Genomic DNA, 19,136 nt, shown 5'->3' on the forward strand with positions numbered 1-19,136 from the left:
ATAATGAGTTGCATAAAAATGTTAAAAAAATATAAGCATAGATGAGTAGGTAAATTCTGTCATATTTCATCTCATAACTTGAGTCTTAACAATTCCATCCATGTCCCTCTAGAAAGCATTTCGTGTGACCATCAGTTTTGAGAATCTCTCAGTAGTCTAAGAAAAAGCTCTCTGCACTACAGGGAAGAGAGGAATCTGGATTTTTACCAGTTTCCCAGCTAACAAGAAACATCTAATTGGCAGTATACCCTACCCTATAACAGTGACTGAACAAAGTACTTTTGCATACAGCGAGAAAGATGCTTCAGTCTCATTTGTCCCATCCAGCAATGCCAACATTCGAGACACAACCACTTACCTCATCAGAGTCAGACAACACTTTCTTCTTCATTGCATTGTATAATAGAATTATGTCATAGCAACTCTGGTCTCTGTACAAGAAGAAATACATGCTAGTTTTATTTTCTGTCTTCATCTACGGAATCAACTGTATTTTGCATAGAGTACGGACAATATTTATTAAGTCATACTTAAATGAAGTGATGAAGTGTTTAGTGCCTTAGAAATACTTAGAGGACCACATTAATAAGAAAAGCTAATCTATAGTTCAAAAGCTGCAAAATATTTTTTATATTCCATAAAATACAGAATGCTTAACAGTGATATTTCAAAATGAAAAACCATAATCCCTTACCATGAGCTTATTAGCATTAGGAAAATCTACTATATCTCATAAAGGACTGTGGAGCCTATTCAGCTTTAAGAAACATTTAATATGTGTTTCTAGTTCACTTAAATGAGTATATTAATTGGCACAAGCTATAGACCATTATTAAATAAGAATAGTCATGCATTGCAGTAATTTAGGAAAGTCAATTAAAAACACACACTTTTAATAACACCAGTGTGCTTAATTAATCAAAAGAAAAGAAGCTATGTAGGATAAAGACATTAAAGAACTAAAATTATTAATAGCCTTTCTGGTGTGTATCTGTTCCTAAAGGTGGGTTTCACTAAAACTTTAACATCTGAAGCAGTTAAGTACTTTTCACTGTTTTTGCCAGTGTCTGATATCAAATCGCAGAGATTTATGTTGCGGTTACAGAAGTCTTAGATCTTCCAGTAAGTAATGTAATTCTAATGTTTTTAAAAGAAAATACTAACGCTGTGTTCGACTAATGAAGCATCTTGCCATTTAACCACGTAAAAGCAGATGCATTCACTGCCTACAAGCAAATCAGGACAGCGGGCATAATAAGCTCTAGCAAACTTTAGATTGCAGACAGTCACGAAAAAGGTTTGAGACTGTTTCTATTGACTGCAATGCCTCCAATTTTTATTTTGTACACCAACCATCACTTTCAGGCACATTCAGCTGTAAAGATTTTAGAATTAACTTCCCAGTTATACTAAGAAAAGTAGTAACAAAATTAAATTGTTTTGTAAACACAAACTTTCTTTTTTTCTTCCCTAGCAGCAGACAGCTGGCTTATTGAAGCTACAGAACCACCACTTTGTAATTTATATTTCAAAGAGCTAAGACCTTGGTAAGAAACTCACTTTATGAAGTGTAGCAGAAGATCTGTGACAAATTTGGCAGACTTGACAATAGGACTTCCAGGTTCATTAAATGTGCGAGTATTATGTTCTATGTATCGGACTTCCCACATTAATGAAGAAAGTCGTCTGTGCAAGAGAGATGAGTCAACATCATGGAAAAAAAACAAAACAGTATCAAATAGACTACATTTCTAACAATATTTTTTAAAAGAGGAGAAAAAGCCTCATATTCTTCTTCTAGTGTATTATTCTGTTCATTTTTTGACATTAAATTAGAAAACATATACGCTCACACACATTACCCTACATGACCAGCAGAAGGAAGCTTCCTCAGGCTTCTTGTCCTCCCATGTCCTGACATTATACTGACAGTTTGCAATCCTCAGAAAGATTCACTTGTAATGCTTTAGCTATTACTAATCTTTTATAATATAAGTAACCCAGCATATATCACTTCTTAAGTCACAGTTGAGAATTACCAAAACTGTAATGATGAAAACGTATTAAAAGTACACATCTTAATAAGTGGCAATGATCAGAATTCCTCACATAGGTCTGATTTAGTTCCCTGACTAAAGAATAGTCACAATATTGTGACTACATATACAAGTATGTATGTATGTATGTACAATGAAAGCAAAATAAGTGCGTGTGCGCGCTGTAGAAACATACTGGCATTATAAGACTCTTGTTTCAGAAAAGGAATAATGCCCTAAGGGCAGGCCTCACGAAAAGCTACTGAAGACATCAGAAGCAATCTGAACTGCCATTTCCCCACACATTAAAGGAAAATAATTCACTGGAATACACAAGGCAATAATAATTAGCTAACCAAGCCCAGACAATCCTACAAACTAGTAAAAACCAATTTAATGAAGAAGCTATGCCAGTGACCAAAAATAACTGATGATTTTGACAAAAGGAAACAAATCCAACTGACTGAAAACTCCTTGCCACTGCTGACGATGTGGCAGTATGTTAGAAAAGCCAAAGCTAGATCATCATGCAATTAACATGGAACCAGATGCATGTACATTATGGCATTATAAAATATAAAACCTAGGCATCCTTTAAAAAATGAAAATGTGATTTCCATTTAGAATACTATCTCCAGTCAGTACATGTGAAGTTCTATGAACTAACATTGAAATTTTGCCCAAATCAACATGCTGTGGAATCATAGAAATGTTTGAATTGAAAGGGACCCTTAAAGATCGGCTTGTCTGGCTCCCCTGCAATGAACAGAGATACCTACAGCTACACCAGGGTGCTCAGAGCCCTGTCCAGCCTGACCTTGGATGCCTCCAGAGATGGAGCATCCACCACCTCTCTGGGCAAGCTGCTTCAGAGCCTCACCACTCTTACTGTAAAAAAACTTTTTCCTTATATGCCATCTAAATCTCCTATCCTTTTAGCTCGGAACCATTTCCCCTTGTCCTGTTCAGATGAATTCAACAAAAGCATTAGAGGGAGACTCAATTGCAAACCATAAATTTTCCAAGACAAAAAAGCAAAAAGTAATGTTTTAAAGGAACGTGCACCTTAATGGATAATATTTTTACTGCATATAAAATACTATGATTGCAATCACAGTTTAGGGAAAATGTCAAAACCGCGTAAAAAAGGTTAAAAATTACTTTTGTTGCTGTCCAATCATTTAGAATTTCAGGGCCAACAATTGAATAAACTATGCTCTATTTCATGTCTTAACATGATAATGGAAGATTTAAAATCAAACAAACAGAAGTACATTATATACCTATAGAACACTTACAGGTGTCTAAGGTTTCTCCCATTAAAAAAATATCAGAAGCAAACCTAATTTACTTTGCAATACTCACATGACATAAACAAGAATTGACATCACATAATTGTAAACTGCATTTTGGTCAAGAGATGTTCAATCCCTTTAGAATAGAAGATTAGACAAACAAAAGCACACCTGTGCACATTTCTAAATTGGGTATAACAAGACTAACAGCTACCAAAACCACTGCTGGCAATATTTCACAGTAGTAACTGAGACTTGGATCTAACCTGTAAAATCTGCTTTCCAGTCTTTGTTTAATGGTACTCAGGTCTGTAGGATATGCCACAACAGTGCAATACATTGGGTAAGCTTGAAGATCCACAGGGGCCACAAAAGCAGATGCGATATCTACACAGAAATCAAAATCAATCCAAGTTACATATCACAAAAACAATTAGAGTTCCAAGAATTTCAAAGTTTCCTCCTGCAACACATGCTATTTTTTCATGCTTGAAACACATGGCATTTACCCAAAATCAACAGTAATAACCATGCTAGATACTCTGAACAATTCGTATTATTTTACACATAAGTTTGCTCACATGTATGCTGCTAGTACAAGTGCTGTATTGCATACCCATGCTATTATGCATGAAGCACCATGCTCTTCAGAGACACAGCAAGTGAATGCAAAATAAACACATTTGAAAAGTAAATTTAAACATATAAATTACACATATAAGAAGATCTGCAATTCAGAATTATTATTTACAAGACACATTCATTCCATTTAGTTTTATATTGCCACTCTCTCAACTTCAAACAAAACAACTCATTAAATTCTCACCATAAAAGCCATAGTAGTATTTTGATCTCATTAAGATATGGAGAAGAGCCATTCTCAATATAAAACAGAAATACAATTCTTCCGTCTTGACCAAATAGCAAAGAAGCTATTTCGTACCGATCCACCATAAAGCCAAAGAGCACTGGGCAATTTAAGTCTATGCACCTGGCACAAATTTTGCTTGTTTTTCCCCCCAACTATGCTTAAAGCATCATGTCTGCTTAGACATCATTCCAACATTTCAAACCAAGAAGGAAAATAAAAGAGAAAAGCAAATAACACCCTTAAAGTACCTGTCCAATGTTTTCAAAAAACAGAAACTCTCTTCTTGTAAAAGCTGTTAACTTTCTCTTGCAAACGTTTGAGCAACAGCTACTTTGGACCAATACACACCACGTATGCTATAGTTAAATCCCAAGCTTAGTAGTATGCCATACAAAAAATGAAAAATGTGAAACTATTTCTCTGATAAACATACACAGTGAAAACAATCAAAACTTCCTTTCCTCAAAATTTTTGAATATAATTCTGTAATTTGGATTAGTGCATTTACATATAGATTTTATTTCTTCTGGAAGCAAAAGGACGCTTCTTATAAAACCAAAGGAGTCGTAATGTAGGATACCCATGAGTCAGAAGTATTTCAAAAATTAATAGTTTTCTAGGATTTTTGAACATAAGTAATTCAAAATCAGAACTGTCTTTGGCAAGCTATATATATGTAATTTACTACCATTGTTACCCAAAGATCTGAGACTGCTGACTTGTCACAGAATATACAAAGATCTGTGATTCAGCCAGTATTTCACTGATATATCTCCAGCTCACACACTCATCCTTGACCATGAGAACGTCACAGTGATGTGTTTAGTGTTTTAACAATTACCTTTTCAAAAGCTGCCTTCTACTTCTAAAGAGTAATTGTTCTACATCCAAATAGCAAGTGGCTTTTCATAAGTTAATCAATTACTTTATCCTCAATATTTGCTTTTACAGAACTTCTCTTCTGTTTTTTTTTTCCAGACACAACTAAGGTTATGTGGGGGAGAAAAGTGGAGTTAAAAGAAGGCTAATACAGGAGAAACCTAGACAAAGGAATCTCTTCACTAAATATGTATGATTTTTTTTATATCTACCTGTAGTACAGTTAGTATTCTGTGCAACAGAAGGCTGGCACTTCTAAGCCTAATGCATAATTTGAGTAGCTAACAAAAAATCAAGTACTTGTTTTTACCATGCAAGACCCAACCCCCCTCAATGTCAAGTTAAAAAAAATAAATAAATGAATTACCTTTCAAAAGAAAGTTCAAGTTTTTGTATGTAATTCACTATATGGAAAATTTAATATGTGCAGTAATAAAGTTCTGTTCCATTTAATCAAATAGAAGGTGCATTATTATTATTAGCAACATTAGCAGTTACTAGTTTTCGTAATTTCAGAAGTACACATATCATAGGTACAAAACATAATACAAAAACACTTCCTGTAATATTCAAGCCATACCTAGAGTCATGAGTTGGTTTATGCCTGCAATAATTCTGTCACACTCCTGGTCTCGTGTCCTGGAGCCCCACTCTCCATCCAGAGGTTTATAGAGCAGTGTTCTACGCTCTTCATCTGTTAAAGGAACACTAGTTCCCAGTTCTTCTGGAAATACAGCTAGAATGTAACATGAAAATTCAATGAAATACTCATCTTTGTACCTTAGGAAATACATGAATCTACTCAACTAAGAAAAATTAATTCAAAATACAGATCATGATTCCACTAATCAAGACAAACATCAGTTTTGTATTAAAAACGTTTTGAGCAAATCATTCAGTATCCTTTCTATTGTTGTATTTTAAATTTAAATTTTTACAATGTAATTTGGTGTGCAAATCCTTTATTAAACTAGATTTACTGCCTTCCAAATAGCTAACTGCAGAATTTATTTTACAACCAATTTAGGGTAAACTTTTATCATAATTAAAGTTTGTTTGTTTCTTAAAACCTCAAATTCTTGGCAATGCAGCAGGATTTGTAGTGGATGATTTTCAGGCAGAGCTTAAGGTGTTTGATGTTAGAGACTGAAACAGTCTCCATGGAGGGATTCAACCACCGACGGATTCAACCCCATCAATTTTCTCAAGTCAAATACTACAAGCGCAACTTCTGAGCAAGCAAAATGAGGTGCCATCAGTCTGGCGTTCTTAATGATCTACCAACTTTGACAGCCCATAATGTAACAGGTGGATTTTCAGAGCACGATGCACACTGCTCTTCTTAAACTTCCTTTTGTTTGAAAAAAAGTTATAAGACAGCATTTGTGGATGCAGTGCGGATACAAATTCAGGTTCAGTTATCTGCTTGCTGTAGTTATTTACTCTGGTCATATTATCACTCTTGATTTTGACTTATTTATAAGAAGTACCAATTAAAAGAAGGGTTGAAATGAAATAAAAAGTGGAAATGAAACATGTACAACTTGGAAGAATGAAGAGTTACACATGGTTACTTGTGGATGACAAAATTAGCAAAAGTTTCCTGTAAAATAGAAGGAAAAAATGCTGATTTTGCTTTGCTTTTTAACCAGATTTTAATAAAATCATCAAAACATTTGAGTAAAGACGAAATGCAATATTCTGTTCTTGGCCTGTGAACAGTGCCCCTGCTGTACTGCCCACTCTGTTGCATGTTTATCTGCCACAAGTTCTGGATCAAACAGGCAGCAAAGCCTATTTCGAATGCTCTCAATGGCACATGTTGAGACTTCAATGCACAGAACACCTGCAAGTATGCCAAGAGTTCTGAGAATAGGCAGCTCAAAGCTGACATGGGGCACAGGCTTATCTTCAAAGATCTCTAAATGCACAAGTTAACTGCAACAGTACACTGCCTACTAGGATTTTTTGTAACACTCCTGGCTATTTCTACACACTTTGTTTAAGCCAGCTTTTTTCCTAAGGGAAAGGTGTCAGTCCATTTATTTTGGTCCATATTTAGTTTGGTAATTACCAGTGTTCTTTAAATGCACTCCTTAAGAGGTGAAATTGTACAACGTTTTTTACTTCTTTATATACACTCTTAAAGCAAATTGAGTTCTTAATGTACCATACCATTAGTTGGTATCAGCTCCATGTCCCAAGGACTCATCTTCTCAGTATCTCCATTATCCCAGCTTAAAAAATAACCACATTTAAATTACTAATATTGCTTAAAGTAATTTAATGTTTGTAACATAATTTATTTAGATTTAAAAGACTATTGTAATAAACTGGTACAGTGAGATGCATGACTGAATTTAATGAGAGGAAGTTGCTCAGTCAATACGTCAAACGAAATATTTAATTATAATAGATTGAAGATAAGTTTGCTAACCAGACATTGTAGCACTGAAATAAGCTATCGGGATAATCGGGCTGAAGGGGTTCCTGGCTTTCAATTGTTCCAAACCACCAGGCATCATCTATCACTGATCTGAAGCGGTCGCCTAGGTAAGAGCACAAAATAATTTCATCAATACAGGGCACCTTACTCCTATGAAGAAAATCAGTTTACAGATACCTTCAGCTTGATCTTGAATAGAGATCCCTTTAAATGCTTGCAGCATGAACAGAAATACGAATCACGTTATTTAAAGAAACAAATGGAAAAAACAATCACAATGAAACTCTTAAATTCTTTCTGAAGGTTACCTTTAAATCAAAATGAAGCAGTTAAGAATGGGCACAAATAAAAACAATCAACGGCTTACAAATACAATCCCATGACCCTTATATATGAATTTATTTCTTAATTTCATACAAAACTAGGACATTGCAATGTTGCACCTATAAGACTAAAATCTACTTGCATTAAATGCCACATGCTATCTTAAAATAACTACGCACTGACACATCCGTACAGGGAATACTTTTACATGCTGCTGAGCAAATTCTCCTTGGTTTCTGAAGTGCTTTTCAGCTATGTGTATAAACAATTTCCAACTGCAAATCAGAGGTTCATTTCCTTTATTCTGCAGGCAATCTGACTGATAGAATTTAATTTATTAAAGATTCCTCAAAAACTTTGCAGTCATTTATGATGACTTGAAATGGTTCACTATCGCAATGCAATTGTAGAGCTAAGCAAAAAGGTCAGAAGCATTACTTAAAGAATTACACATCAGAATATAAGGAACACACGTCATTGTAATTTTTAACACTTTCAATAAACATGCCACAGAAATTAGAAACAATTTTAGTGAAGCACTTACTTCACTCAATCCAAGAACAAAGATCATTTAAATTATCTGAGATTCCTAGAACTGTACACTCTTGCTTTCAAGAGATTTGAAAACTATGCACACTACTTTCTAACCTTCAGCAATGCTTTTCTCCTCCTCCAACAAACTCACATAAAGGAAATAGCCCACAACCTTTTGCTCAAATGCTTGCTGCAGTTGTCTGAATTATTAACAACTACATATATTCTCAAGACATTCTGCTGTCTTTGTTGCACTTTTTTTTTTTTTTAAATGGAATGCGAGTATACATATCAAATACAAAACTTCCATTCAGTGTGCTGAAAGTAACAGAACAAAGTAATTCATACCAGTAAAATCTGAAATGCAATATCCAAAACGAAAATAAGGGTTGATGCTGTATTCTATGGGCACAGAGTAGCCTGAAGAGATCTTACAGAACAGTCTCCCTACATGGCATTCCCCAGCCATCAGTTTTAGAAAGAGACATGAGTGGGTATGATTGTGAATTGTGAGATTGTGAGATTAAGCAGTTCAGAATCGCATAAAGGAATATATACCAGCTGTCTCTTCGCATATTTTCAAAAGCCACAGCATTCCTATGGACAGAATGCTAAGGTAAGAAGAGCACATAATTGAAAATGCTCACAGATGGATCCCTTCGACAATTATTTTGTGTGATCTCATCCGTGGGATAAGGAAGCTATCTATGAAGACATTAAATCAAAAATTCTTATTAAAAGAGGGATTTAATATAATTTTCCAAAATTGAATATCAGCAGATACTGTCAACTTGGTAGAATTATAAAATATATGCTAAACTTACAGTGGCTACTATCCAAGAGGTATGTATGCGTACCTGTCTTAGATGAATAGCACATGCTCAAGGAATCCCACCAGAATATGTTTTAGCTCAAATATGAGATGCAATAAATACATGCCTGAGTACGAAGAAAAACCTGTCACTCCTCAACCTTTATAAATGTGTTATCTTAAGGACTGATACACTTAAATCACAGGAACTCTTGGTATTAAAAAAATACAAATAATGTATATGAAAGAAATATTCTTCCTTTTCACCACCACCACAAAAAATCTCTATCATAACAAAAAAAACACATCCCACCACCTAGGATCATTATTGGTTAAGAAATAAAATATTTTAATGACTTAGAATGAAGCCAGAATATTTAATATTCGGTGATCCTTCTAACAGTAGCTATAAAAATATTCATCTGTAGGCTAAGAGACAGAAAACGTAGAGAAATAAGAAACGATGGTAATGGTAGTCCTGAGAGGTCAAACTAGCAACTGCTCAGAACGTTTTAATATTGTGTTCTACACTGCAACAAAATACTGCAGTGTTTGTTCTAACTACATTAAGTATGCACTTGGAAAATACCTATAGTGTCAAAAAGAGACCAGGGTTGCACTTCAGAAGACTCCTGGAAGAGCTGTAACAATTTTAGCATCAGTGCCCTTCCTAGCCCTGCTTTAGTGTTTCATATAGTCTCACAAAAGGAGACTATTTTAACACTATTCTTACCACCCAGAAAAGGAGCTGAACAATGAACCCTGAAACACAGTTGTCAGAGTTACGAACTGGTATTAACCAGTAACAACTTGAGACTTACATTATTTGCCCAGAAATCTTGACAAAAGATTCTGGAGCTTAGAAAAATACTTTTTGTGTAGTCATGAATCTTTCACGACTTCAGGTTTCTCAAAAAATAATTGTGAGCCTAGGGAGGAGATGCTACCTGTTCTCATAGCCTTGAGAGTAGAAAGGCTAACAGCTTAAATTCCCTCCACTACCTCTGGATTTGTCACTTATTTCTGTCTTGGCTGTATATATGAGACATGGCAGTCATTCTTTAACTACTGCCACAATCTTGTGGAAACACCTTTATAGAGTGGCAAAGGAGAAGGCCACAGATTAACACCTATCATACTAAAATGGTGACATTTTAGTAGGTGTTCACCAAGCTTGTTTCCTAAGGGATCTTCATACTATATTAATCTTTAATGAGGAAATGAAGTTATATTTTCCTAATGATTTAGAAGCTATGGGTTTTCACCATACTCCCTTAGATTTGAAGGCTAGCTGTCCTTTTGAAGAAGATCATAATGTGCGACAGGATATGGAACTTTATTAATATGGCATGACATAAGTTATATTTATATATGCTATTGGCTTTCTTGGCCCCCTGGGCACGCTTCTGGCGCATATTCAGCTGAACCAACCAGTCAACCAACATCCCCAGGTTCATTTCTTCCCACAGTCTTCTAGCCACAGATGGTCAAGAAGGCCAACGGCATCATGGCTTGTATCAGAAAGTGTTACCAAGGACATGATTGTCCCTCTGTACTCAGCTCTGGTGAGGCCACACCTCGAGTACTCTGTTCAGTTTTTGGCCCTCACTACAAGGAAGACATTGAGGCTCTGGAGCTTGTCCAGGGTAGAGCAACAAAGCTGCTGAGGGGACTGAATCACAAGTCTTACGAGGAGCAGATGAGGGAACTGGGATCGTTAAGCCTCCTCTCGTCCAGACTAAAAGGAGACCTTATCACTCTCTGCAACAACCTGAAAGGAGGTTGTGCTGAGGTGGGGGTCAATCTCTTCTCTCATGTAACTCACAACAGGACTAGAGGGAATGGCCTCAAGTTGTGACAGGGGAGATTCAGGTTGGATGTTCGGAGCATTTTTTTCTCAGGGAGTTGGTGGACTCACCATCCCTTGGAAATGCCCGAGAAATATTTAGGTGTTGTACTAAAAGGAAATATTGATGGAAGGTGGATGGTTGGACTGGATGATCTTGGGAGTCTTTTCTAACCTTCATGATTCTGTGATTCAGAATATTACTAATGCACGCACATACTCAACAAGGATGTCATAATTTACAAAGGACAGGATACCAATTCACCTCTCCTGGCAGAAAAATCAGATAAGAAACAATTAGAAAGAGCTTCTGACATCCAGCTGTTCCACTTGTTCAGGCTACTTAGCTACAATGAACTTAGCAGATGACATCAAAAAGGAAATAGTGAACTCAGAATAAAAATGAAGTGCATTTGCAGAAACATGTACCATACCAACTGTTACTGAACAGGCAATCAGATATACCATCATGCTGTTGCATTAAAATCTTCCCTTCATTTATATGATGCTTTGCCTGAAGTGGTAAATAAATAAATAAATGCCACCAAGTCAGCTTTGTATATGCTACATGCAGCTCCTGAACAGAAGAACTGCAGGAACTCAATCTGTATGCCAATCAGTGCTAGTTTACAAAAACTCAGAGTTAGTTTAATATTATAACTATATATATGTTGTCTTATAATTCTCAAAACATGGTATAAAACCAAATTTATCCCTTAGGGGAAGAGTTCATCCTGAACTCTGAAGAATCAGTCACACTTGCTCAATCTTTCAAGTTCAGGGACAATCTAAGAGTGTTCTTAGGAATAAGAACATGTTTATTTCATGACCTCCTGAAAGAAAACAGAGAAACATTTTGTCATAACGTAGCTCTCTCCTCTTGTTTGATTTCATTGTTAAAAGGTGATCTTTGCTGTTGCACAGAAAAGTTGACTAGGAAGTAGACCTGACTAGAGTTTAACAAACACTCCTCAGTATCCAACACTTTACCCAAACAAGTAAAAAGAGATAGGAAGGGTATTTTGTTTGAATAATCTAGAGATCATAAATTTAAAATGGTTGAAAAAGCATTTCTGTATTTCCAGAAATAAGCAGGTCTGAAAGAACTGAAAAAAAATATTCTAGTAATAGTTAGGTTGAAAGAGGGCCTTCAATCTGAAAAATAGAGAGAAAGGCAATGCATGCGATAAAAGATGTCAGTTACCAATAAATATTGTATTTCTGTGAAGGTATTCTTCATTCCTCCCTGTAAACACACAACTAAGATTTTCTTTGCACCTTCGTTCACAAATCAACTTCATTATTCTGTTTGCTTGCCTGTTGCTTCAGTCAAGGACAAAGTGAGACTCACATGCAAATATAGCCAGAGCTTATCCTCCAATTCCAGTATAATATAAGGATTTATTTACTACAACCTACCTTTAAATAAGTTATAATGAAAATATAGAGACGTGAAAACAATCAAATGAAAAGACCTAGAAACCCCACACAACTTACCTATATTCCATCGTCTATGTTTTGCATCATCAAATTGCTGCCTCAAAACTAGGAAGTCTATGACATCTGGCATGTCATGGTACCTAAATACAATAGAACACACAACTAATAAGTAATACAAAAAATATGAAATAAGGCACTTATGTAATAACTCAACACTTCGACTTCAAACCTTCAAAATCTACAGTTCTAATCACTGATTTTCAGAACAATCCAGAATTACAAAAAAAAAATGTTCCAATTTGAATATAACAATGCTTTTCTTACTTCATGGTGAATGATCCTCCAGTTAGTTTACCCGTATCAGGGTCAAGAAAAGCTAGTTTAAGACAGCAGAGAGTAGGCAATCCCACTTCATACTTAATCCCAACTATTTTCATCAATTCTTGCTCCTGGAATAAACAAAATGCTATGTTAGTTATCTTTAACTTCACTGGCGGTACAACTTTCTGAAACATGACAATATGAGCATACCAAAATTAGCAGATACTCAACAGCACATGTCAAAAAAACCAAGTATTTAATTCTGTATTGTTTGGAATATATTTTGCTATGAGATATAAGTAGAAGTAAAAATAAAATCAGACTAACTGAGTTTTGCTCAAATAATTCAGGGAAGAAATACAATTTAAGGTATGATTTAATTTGGCTTTTAGGTTAAATTTTTTCCCCTTACGTCTACCTTAAGAATCCAATATTAGGAACATCTGTGTCAGCAAACTTCTTCCAGATAGTCTCCAAAATTCTTATATTAAGATACCAAAGAAAAATGAAAAAGAAATCGTACCCGTAATTCCATTTTATGCCATGGTTGTTTTTTGGGATTAATACTATATATTTTGTTCTTCTTAGCCATTACTACATATGCTTCATGACCTTGTCGGAAATAGTAGACCTAAAAGGGAAATGAGACAGTTAGCTGACTAAGATTTTGAGTAATCTAAGTAATAAAGAATGCTAGTGTACTGCTGTCATAAAGCGTATGCACTCTCTCTTTTGTCAACTTCTTTTCTGCTTGTTTTTCCTGTAAAAGTCACAGGTACTTAAAGAAATTAAGAAGACAGACAAAGCAGGTATCATAAAAACTTTTCTGCTTAGAAAAGAGTAGGAAAGGATTTACACCACCATTTTCAATATGAGTAAAACATCCTAAATTACATGTGAGACCAGAACTACATCAACAGCAAAACCCAAACCATCCATTTATCATCACACTATAGCACAATTCCACAACAGTAAGAAATCCCACTAATCCACTTGCTTATTCAACACAAGACAGCCCTAAGATGACAGTCAAGTATCACTAAACGGAGTATATAGATAATTGCACCTTTTTTGAACAAGAAATACATTGGCTATTTTATTGGGAAGATCTTCACTTCCATACCACCAAATAAACAACCTAACATAAACAAAAATAAGTTTTTTAAGCACTTATAACAAATTATTACAAGTATTTTCCACTGCAAACTTCGACAAGTCAGAATCTAAAGTTTTAACAGAAATTGGAGGAACAGTTATAACTCCTTGCTGTAATAAAGAAGTAAAAAAAAAAAAGAAAAAAAAAAAAGTAGGATGAAGGAAGAACAGCTTAAATGTGAAGGCCTCACAACAAAAAGCAGAGGAAATGGCTCTCAGTAAAACTACCATTGTTTTTCCATATGTTCACAAAACAGTTGTATCACAAAATACTATAGAGAGCATCTGTCAAGCTTCTACACTGACTGCTATTGAATTTTCTTAATGTTTTATGGCACTTTTTTTTCCTTTGACATAGAGAAGGATTTCAGCTTTACTTTACATCATAAATGTTTTATGCCCTTACATTTCAGAGCACTTGACATGCACAATATCCTCAAAGAACCCAACTGGCAAGCAAAGGAACAACTGCTTCTTGCTACGCAATCACACTTAGAGGCAGGGGCTACAAATAATTCCTTCCACATTTACTGTTTCTGGTAAGTCTCTTTATATATACAGTTAACAAAAATGGATTGTTTATTTATTTATTTTGGAAATTGCTCCAAGCACTGCTCCAACAACAATTTACGAAGCTACCTGCCAAAAAAGACTTTGCGCCCTTTCTCAGGGAATTATATTTTTAATCTTAATCAATTACTGCTTTTGGATGTTTGTGTTAGTGCCTGGACATAAATGTGAAGAGCAAATATTGCAGATATGCAAATATGCATTGTATTTGAGTAAAGCTGAACTACCGTCCCATCTCTGTCATGTTTCCCATTGTTTCTCCAGACACATGACAGGACTTTAAACGGCAGTATGCAAAAAGGAAAACAGAGATGGTATGTGCTATTCTTATGCACTGAATATAACTAAATACAGCACTACTGTTGTTTCCTGTTTTTGCCACAGCTTTACGAAAACACATCTGAAATCTCTCTCCTTCCAAATCTTATAAAACCTATCAACCAGCCCACCAAAATATTCACAAGCCTCAAGACCTCTTTTTTTGATCACATTTCTCTAATTAAATTATCTTTTGTCTCTGTGGATCTCAAAAGTTACTTTCTAGTGAAAAGAAAGCATTCATCATCCTAAAACAAATCTGGGAAAAGCAAGTATCAGAGAGAGAATTTCAGACTGAGCAACTCCATTACAAACATTCTCTCTATTGATGCAACTACTTCTACTTTCACAGGATAGGAAATCCCCTGCTCACGGTGCACAGTTTTTTCAGCAAAAGAACGTAACCTAATTACGTATTAGTAGTATACAGTGCTTTTCAGCAGGCACAAAACCAAACACAGGAGTTTATCCTACTCAACTGGTATGGTAAGTCTTCTGGTAACGTGATAACGATGAATCCCTGGCTACTTCACTCTATCCAGAAGGTATCTGGCACCAAATATATTTGCATGGACTCAATATTTAGAAAAGCACTGTCCCCAAAACATGTTTGGTAGACAGTCTAAGTACCTAAGCATTTTCTTTACCTGAAACACTGACTGAACAGCTGCTTCTCACTCTCATAATTACTACATAGTTATGTTGCAAACTGGATTCAGTAAAAAAGCACAAGTAAAAATCTGCATGTGCAATCACTGGTTCAGCTTCTAAGTTGGTATCCAAGAACAGCTGCAGCTCAGAATCAGAAGTTCTATAAACATGTCATAAGGAAGGGAACACACTGAATGTAGTAGAAGCAGCAATGTTATTGCATCAGCACAGAATAAAAAGGTCAAGACAAAGCAATACTGTGTGCAAAACATTTTAAGTATGGGAAAACCTTTTAGAAGCTAAAGCAAATTTTAGCCTAATAAAAGAATGTTTTCAAGAAAACCCAAAGTATTCCAATAATAAATGGGGAGAAAACAGCAGGTGATTTTTTAAGAAGACAAAAACAAGCTGAAATTAAAAAAGAATACAGGAAAAAAGCTACAATACCTCATCCCCCATCTGTGGTACAAATGGGCACCGACGAGGAACAGTATCTGTAATCCATGCTGAAGGCAGCCATTCTTCCAGTGTCAAACCATTTTCTGCCAGAACTCCTACAGCCAGCCTCTAAAGAAAATGCACACAGAAGATAATATGAGTAAAATAACACTTAGGGCAGCCTTGTGCTTTGGGAAGTACTTTATTAAAAACTGACTGCCAATTCTCTAATATACTTAATGTAAAAAAAAAAAAAAAAAAAAAAAAAGTCAGCATGAAGATAAACCTGACTTAGCCAAAACCAAAAGTATTAACAATTAAAAAGTATTTAAAATAAAAGTATTAACAATTTAAAGATTTTTTTAAATAACGATCTTTTGTAACAATCATTATTAAAAATGAAGTCTCATGCCAACTTAAGTATGCCATCCTCTTGAACCAATTAGATAAAATACATGCAACAAAAATTGTTAAATCTTAATTCAAAAGCTGCACGTACACCTTGACTTTTAGCTCTTTTTGTATTAAGAATCTATCTAGCAACAAGATCCAGTGAACAGTTTCTACACTTATCCTTCTCGTTACTTCTCCTTGTTAAAGCTATGTTTTAAACCACCATCCCTCAAAGATGATATCCAGGAAACAGTTAGATAACTCCTAAGGACTGGAAATCACTCTTGATCAGGCCTGATCTGACTAGTGAGATGCTGGGTCTTACGCTGAAAAACCATATTCAGGTTTTGTTCTCGAGAAGGTAAGAAGAGAACAGGGAAAGAATCTTTTTTGAGTATTACGCACGTCACTGGATGTCTCTGTGTAACAAAATAAGGAAGAAAACCTTCTGTATTGGTTTCTAAACCACTGACCAGTTTATAAAAGCTTTTTATATCAGATGTCCTCAAATCTTCTGCCTGAGAGAAGTCAGTCTGTTAGTGTGCCCTAACACAGAAAAACTCTCTCTGATCTTCCTATGTACTCCCTCACTCTTGTATTAATTTTTAGACTGGCTGTTGCTGGAGGGGGATTAGAAATGGAAGTACCATTCAAGATCTTGGCAGCCAATGCATTAATAGGAAAGAAAGACTCTCTTTCTTTAATCCTTTCTTAGTTTCTATAATTTTGTGCCTAGCTACAAAGATAGTTTGTAATACTTTCCTCTTTCTTTCCAGTGGAAAGACCCAGGTTTGATTCAGATTCAGAAAACAGGAAGAACTTTATGCCGGTAAGACTATGAGCTCTCTGTCCAGGAAGGCAGTAGAATTTCTAGCACAAAAAATTCAAAGATTTATCTGTCAGGAATAATGGGTATACTTAATCCTACCTAGGCTCAGAATAAAGAAATGATTTTCTGACACTCCTTTCGGCCTAATATTTTCTTCTGATTCTAGAATAAAGGTCATCTTTAAAATATGAAATATTTAAGTCTGACATTTTTGGAATCAAAGAGTTCAATCATCACAGTAACTGGGACCAAAATAGATGCAAGTCCTCCTAAGACACTCAGTTTAGTTTTAATCTAAGTGGAAATGCTAGGTTGTTACCTGATTTCATATTTTAGAATAACAGGCTAAAGTGGGGCTTTAACCTGTTTTTTTTATATATATATATATATATATATATATATATACATACATACTTCTGTGATATTATGCCATTTTCTGATTTTAGACTGTGTAAATACCAAGATACTATTAGTACTGACCCTATAACTAATGACTCCATACAATAAACTAAAGCTTGTTTAATTCAAGAGTACGACTGCCACCTCACATCCTGTATGACTTCAGGTTTTTAACAGTATGACTGAAGGTTTTTAAAGATAATATGCTAACATGGATTTTGGTTGTTTCATCAGCCTACTACCTAATCGGAGGCAAAATGAAACAGTGACTAGTCAGGACTCCTTAGAAAATAAACCAAAATATGGTTATTTCATCACATAAATGATATAGTTATTTCCTTAGGTATTGCAAAAATAGAAGCTTTGCACTTATGAAAGCACTTGGCATCTACCAGATAAATCACCATTAGTCTTCATAAAGAAAGATCCATTTTTTTTCTGATTGAACAACAACAAAGCAAACATATAGTCAAAAACACAAAAATAACTTAAGTCACTGAAAGTTTTCATGTGCTGACTTAAAACAGGAACTATCACAAAGCAAACAAAACCCAAACAGACAATAACAAAATCGTGGTCAAGTGAAGTTCTACTTGACAGAAACATAGTTGAAATATAGTTCAAATATCATACATTGTGAAATCAATAGAATATGACATGACAGTGCAGACCTGAGGAGAAAGTGCAATTAAATGGGGAGACTGTCAGTACAGATGAAAAAAGTACAAGTACACTTAACATTAATACACCTCTCTAAAAGAAATCTATGGTCTAAGACAACACAGTGTTAAAGGACATATTACTAGTAAAAGACCTGATTTTAAATTAACATTACTGAATTGAATTCTGTCAAGACATTAAGAATGACCATTCTTCAATATACAAAATGCATCTAACCTTCTGTTTTCTCTCTTTGGGTTTTCTCTTCTTTGGTGACGTTGATGGTCCATCTTTCTCTTCACTCCCTTTCTTCCTTTCCTTTTTAATTTGCTTCTTTTGTTTTTCAGGTCCTTCCTCATCTTCTGAACTGCTTTCTGCTTTTTTTGTTTTAAGTTTAGGGATTTTCTTTGGTGGCTGCAGATTGATTCCTGCATCTGCTGTCCAGTCAGAATAATCACTAGAGTAGTCACTACATATGACGTATGAAGGAAATAAAGAAATTAAAAACTAGAAGTACACAGGTCTATATAATATAAGCCAGTACAAGACTAGACTTAATAGTCTAGAAAACTACAATATTTTAGAAGTTTAAAAGCAGCGCCTAAAAATCTATATTCTGACTTCAATTTAAATGGTAGTAAAAGAAAAGCTTTGAAATCACTCAGTCTTGTAAAATCACATTCTAGTATCACTAGAATAAACCCACTCATAACTTGGTCAGCTCAGATGATACATTTTAAATTCTGAATATTATTCTCCTGTCTTACGGCTTTGAAGAGCTTTGAACAGAAGTTTAAAAAAAAAATTGTACTCAAGAAGAAGCAATGGCTTGAAACAACCTCAGTCTTTGCTCTAACTTCAAGCTATGGACCAGCAGAGACGGTCACAAAGCTCAGACTGGCAGTCATAGGAAACTGCAA

At 35.0% G+C, this 19,136-nt stretch overlaps 1 protein-coding gene across 2 annotated transcripts in view; it reads right to left on the reverse strand.

Moving 5' to 3' along the window:
- The window catches only part of PHIP (pleckstrin homology domain interacting protein), a 100,111-nt gene that overhangs the window by 8,587 nt on the left and 72,388 nt on the right, over positions 1 to 19,136 (reverse strand). For both annotated transcript variants that reach the window (XM_052694345.1, XM_052694334.1), the window contains exons 23-33: positions 18,454 to 18,685; positions 15,945 to 16,064; positions 13,327 to 13,434; positions 12,807 to 12,931; positions 12,540 to 12,622; positions 7,519 to 7,630; positions 7,257 to 7,318; positions 5,662 to 5,817; positions 3,598 to 3,718; positions 1,561 to 1,686; positions 359 to 431 (exon numbers count right to left, since the gene is read on the reverse strand). In XM_052694345.1, the coding sequence (XP_052550305.1) occupies positions 359 to 431; positions 1,561 to 1,686; positions 3,598 to 3,718; positions 5,662 to 5,817; positions 7,257 to 7,318; positions 7,519 to 7,630; positions 12,540 to 12,622; positions 12,807 to 12,931; positions 13,327 to 13,434; positions 15,945 to 16,064; positions 18,454 to 18,685 (1,318 nt within the window). The remainder of the gene's footprint in view (positions 1 to 358; positions 432 to 1,560; positions 1,687 to 3,597; positions 3,719 to 5,661; positions 5,818 to 7,256; positions 7,319 to 7,518; positions 7,631 to 12,539; positions 12,623 to 12,806; positions 12,932 to 13,326; positions 13,435 to 15,944; positions 16,065 to 18,453; positions 18,686 to 19,136) is intronic.

The sequence above is a fragment of the Tympanuchus pallidicinctus genome, unplaced genomic scaffold (assembly GCF_026119805.1).
Source record: "Tympanuchus pallidicinctus isolate F22 unplaced genomic scaffold, pur_lepc_1.0 scaffold1, whole genome shotgun sequence".
Taxonomy (NCBI): Eukaryota; Metazoa; Chordata; class Aves; order Galliformes; family Phasianidae; genus Tympanuchus; species Tympanuchus pallidicinctus.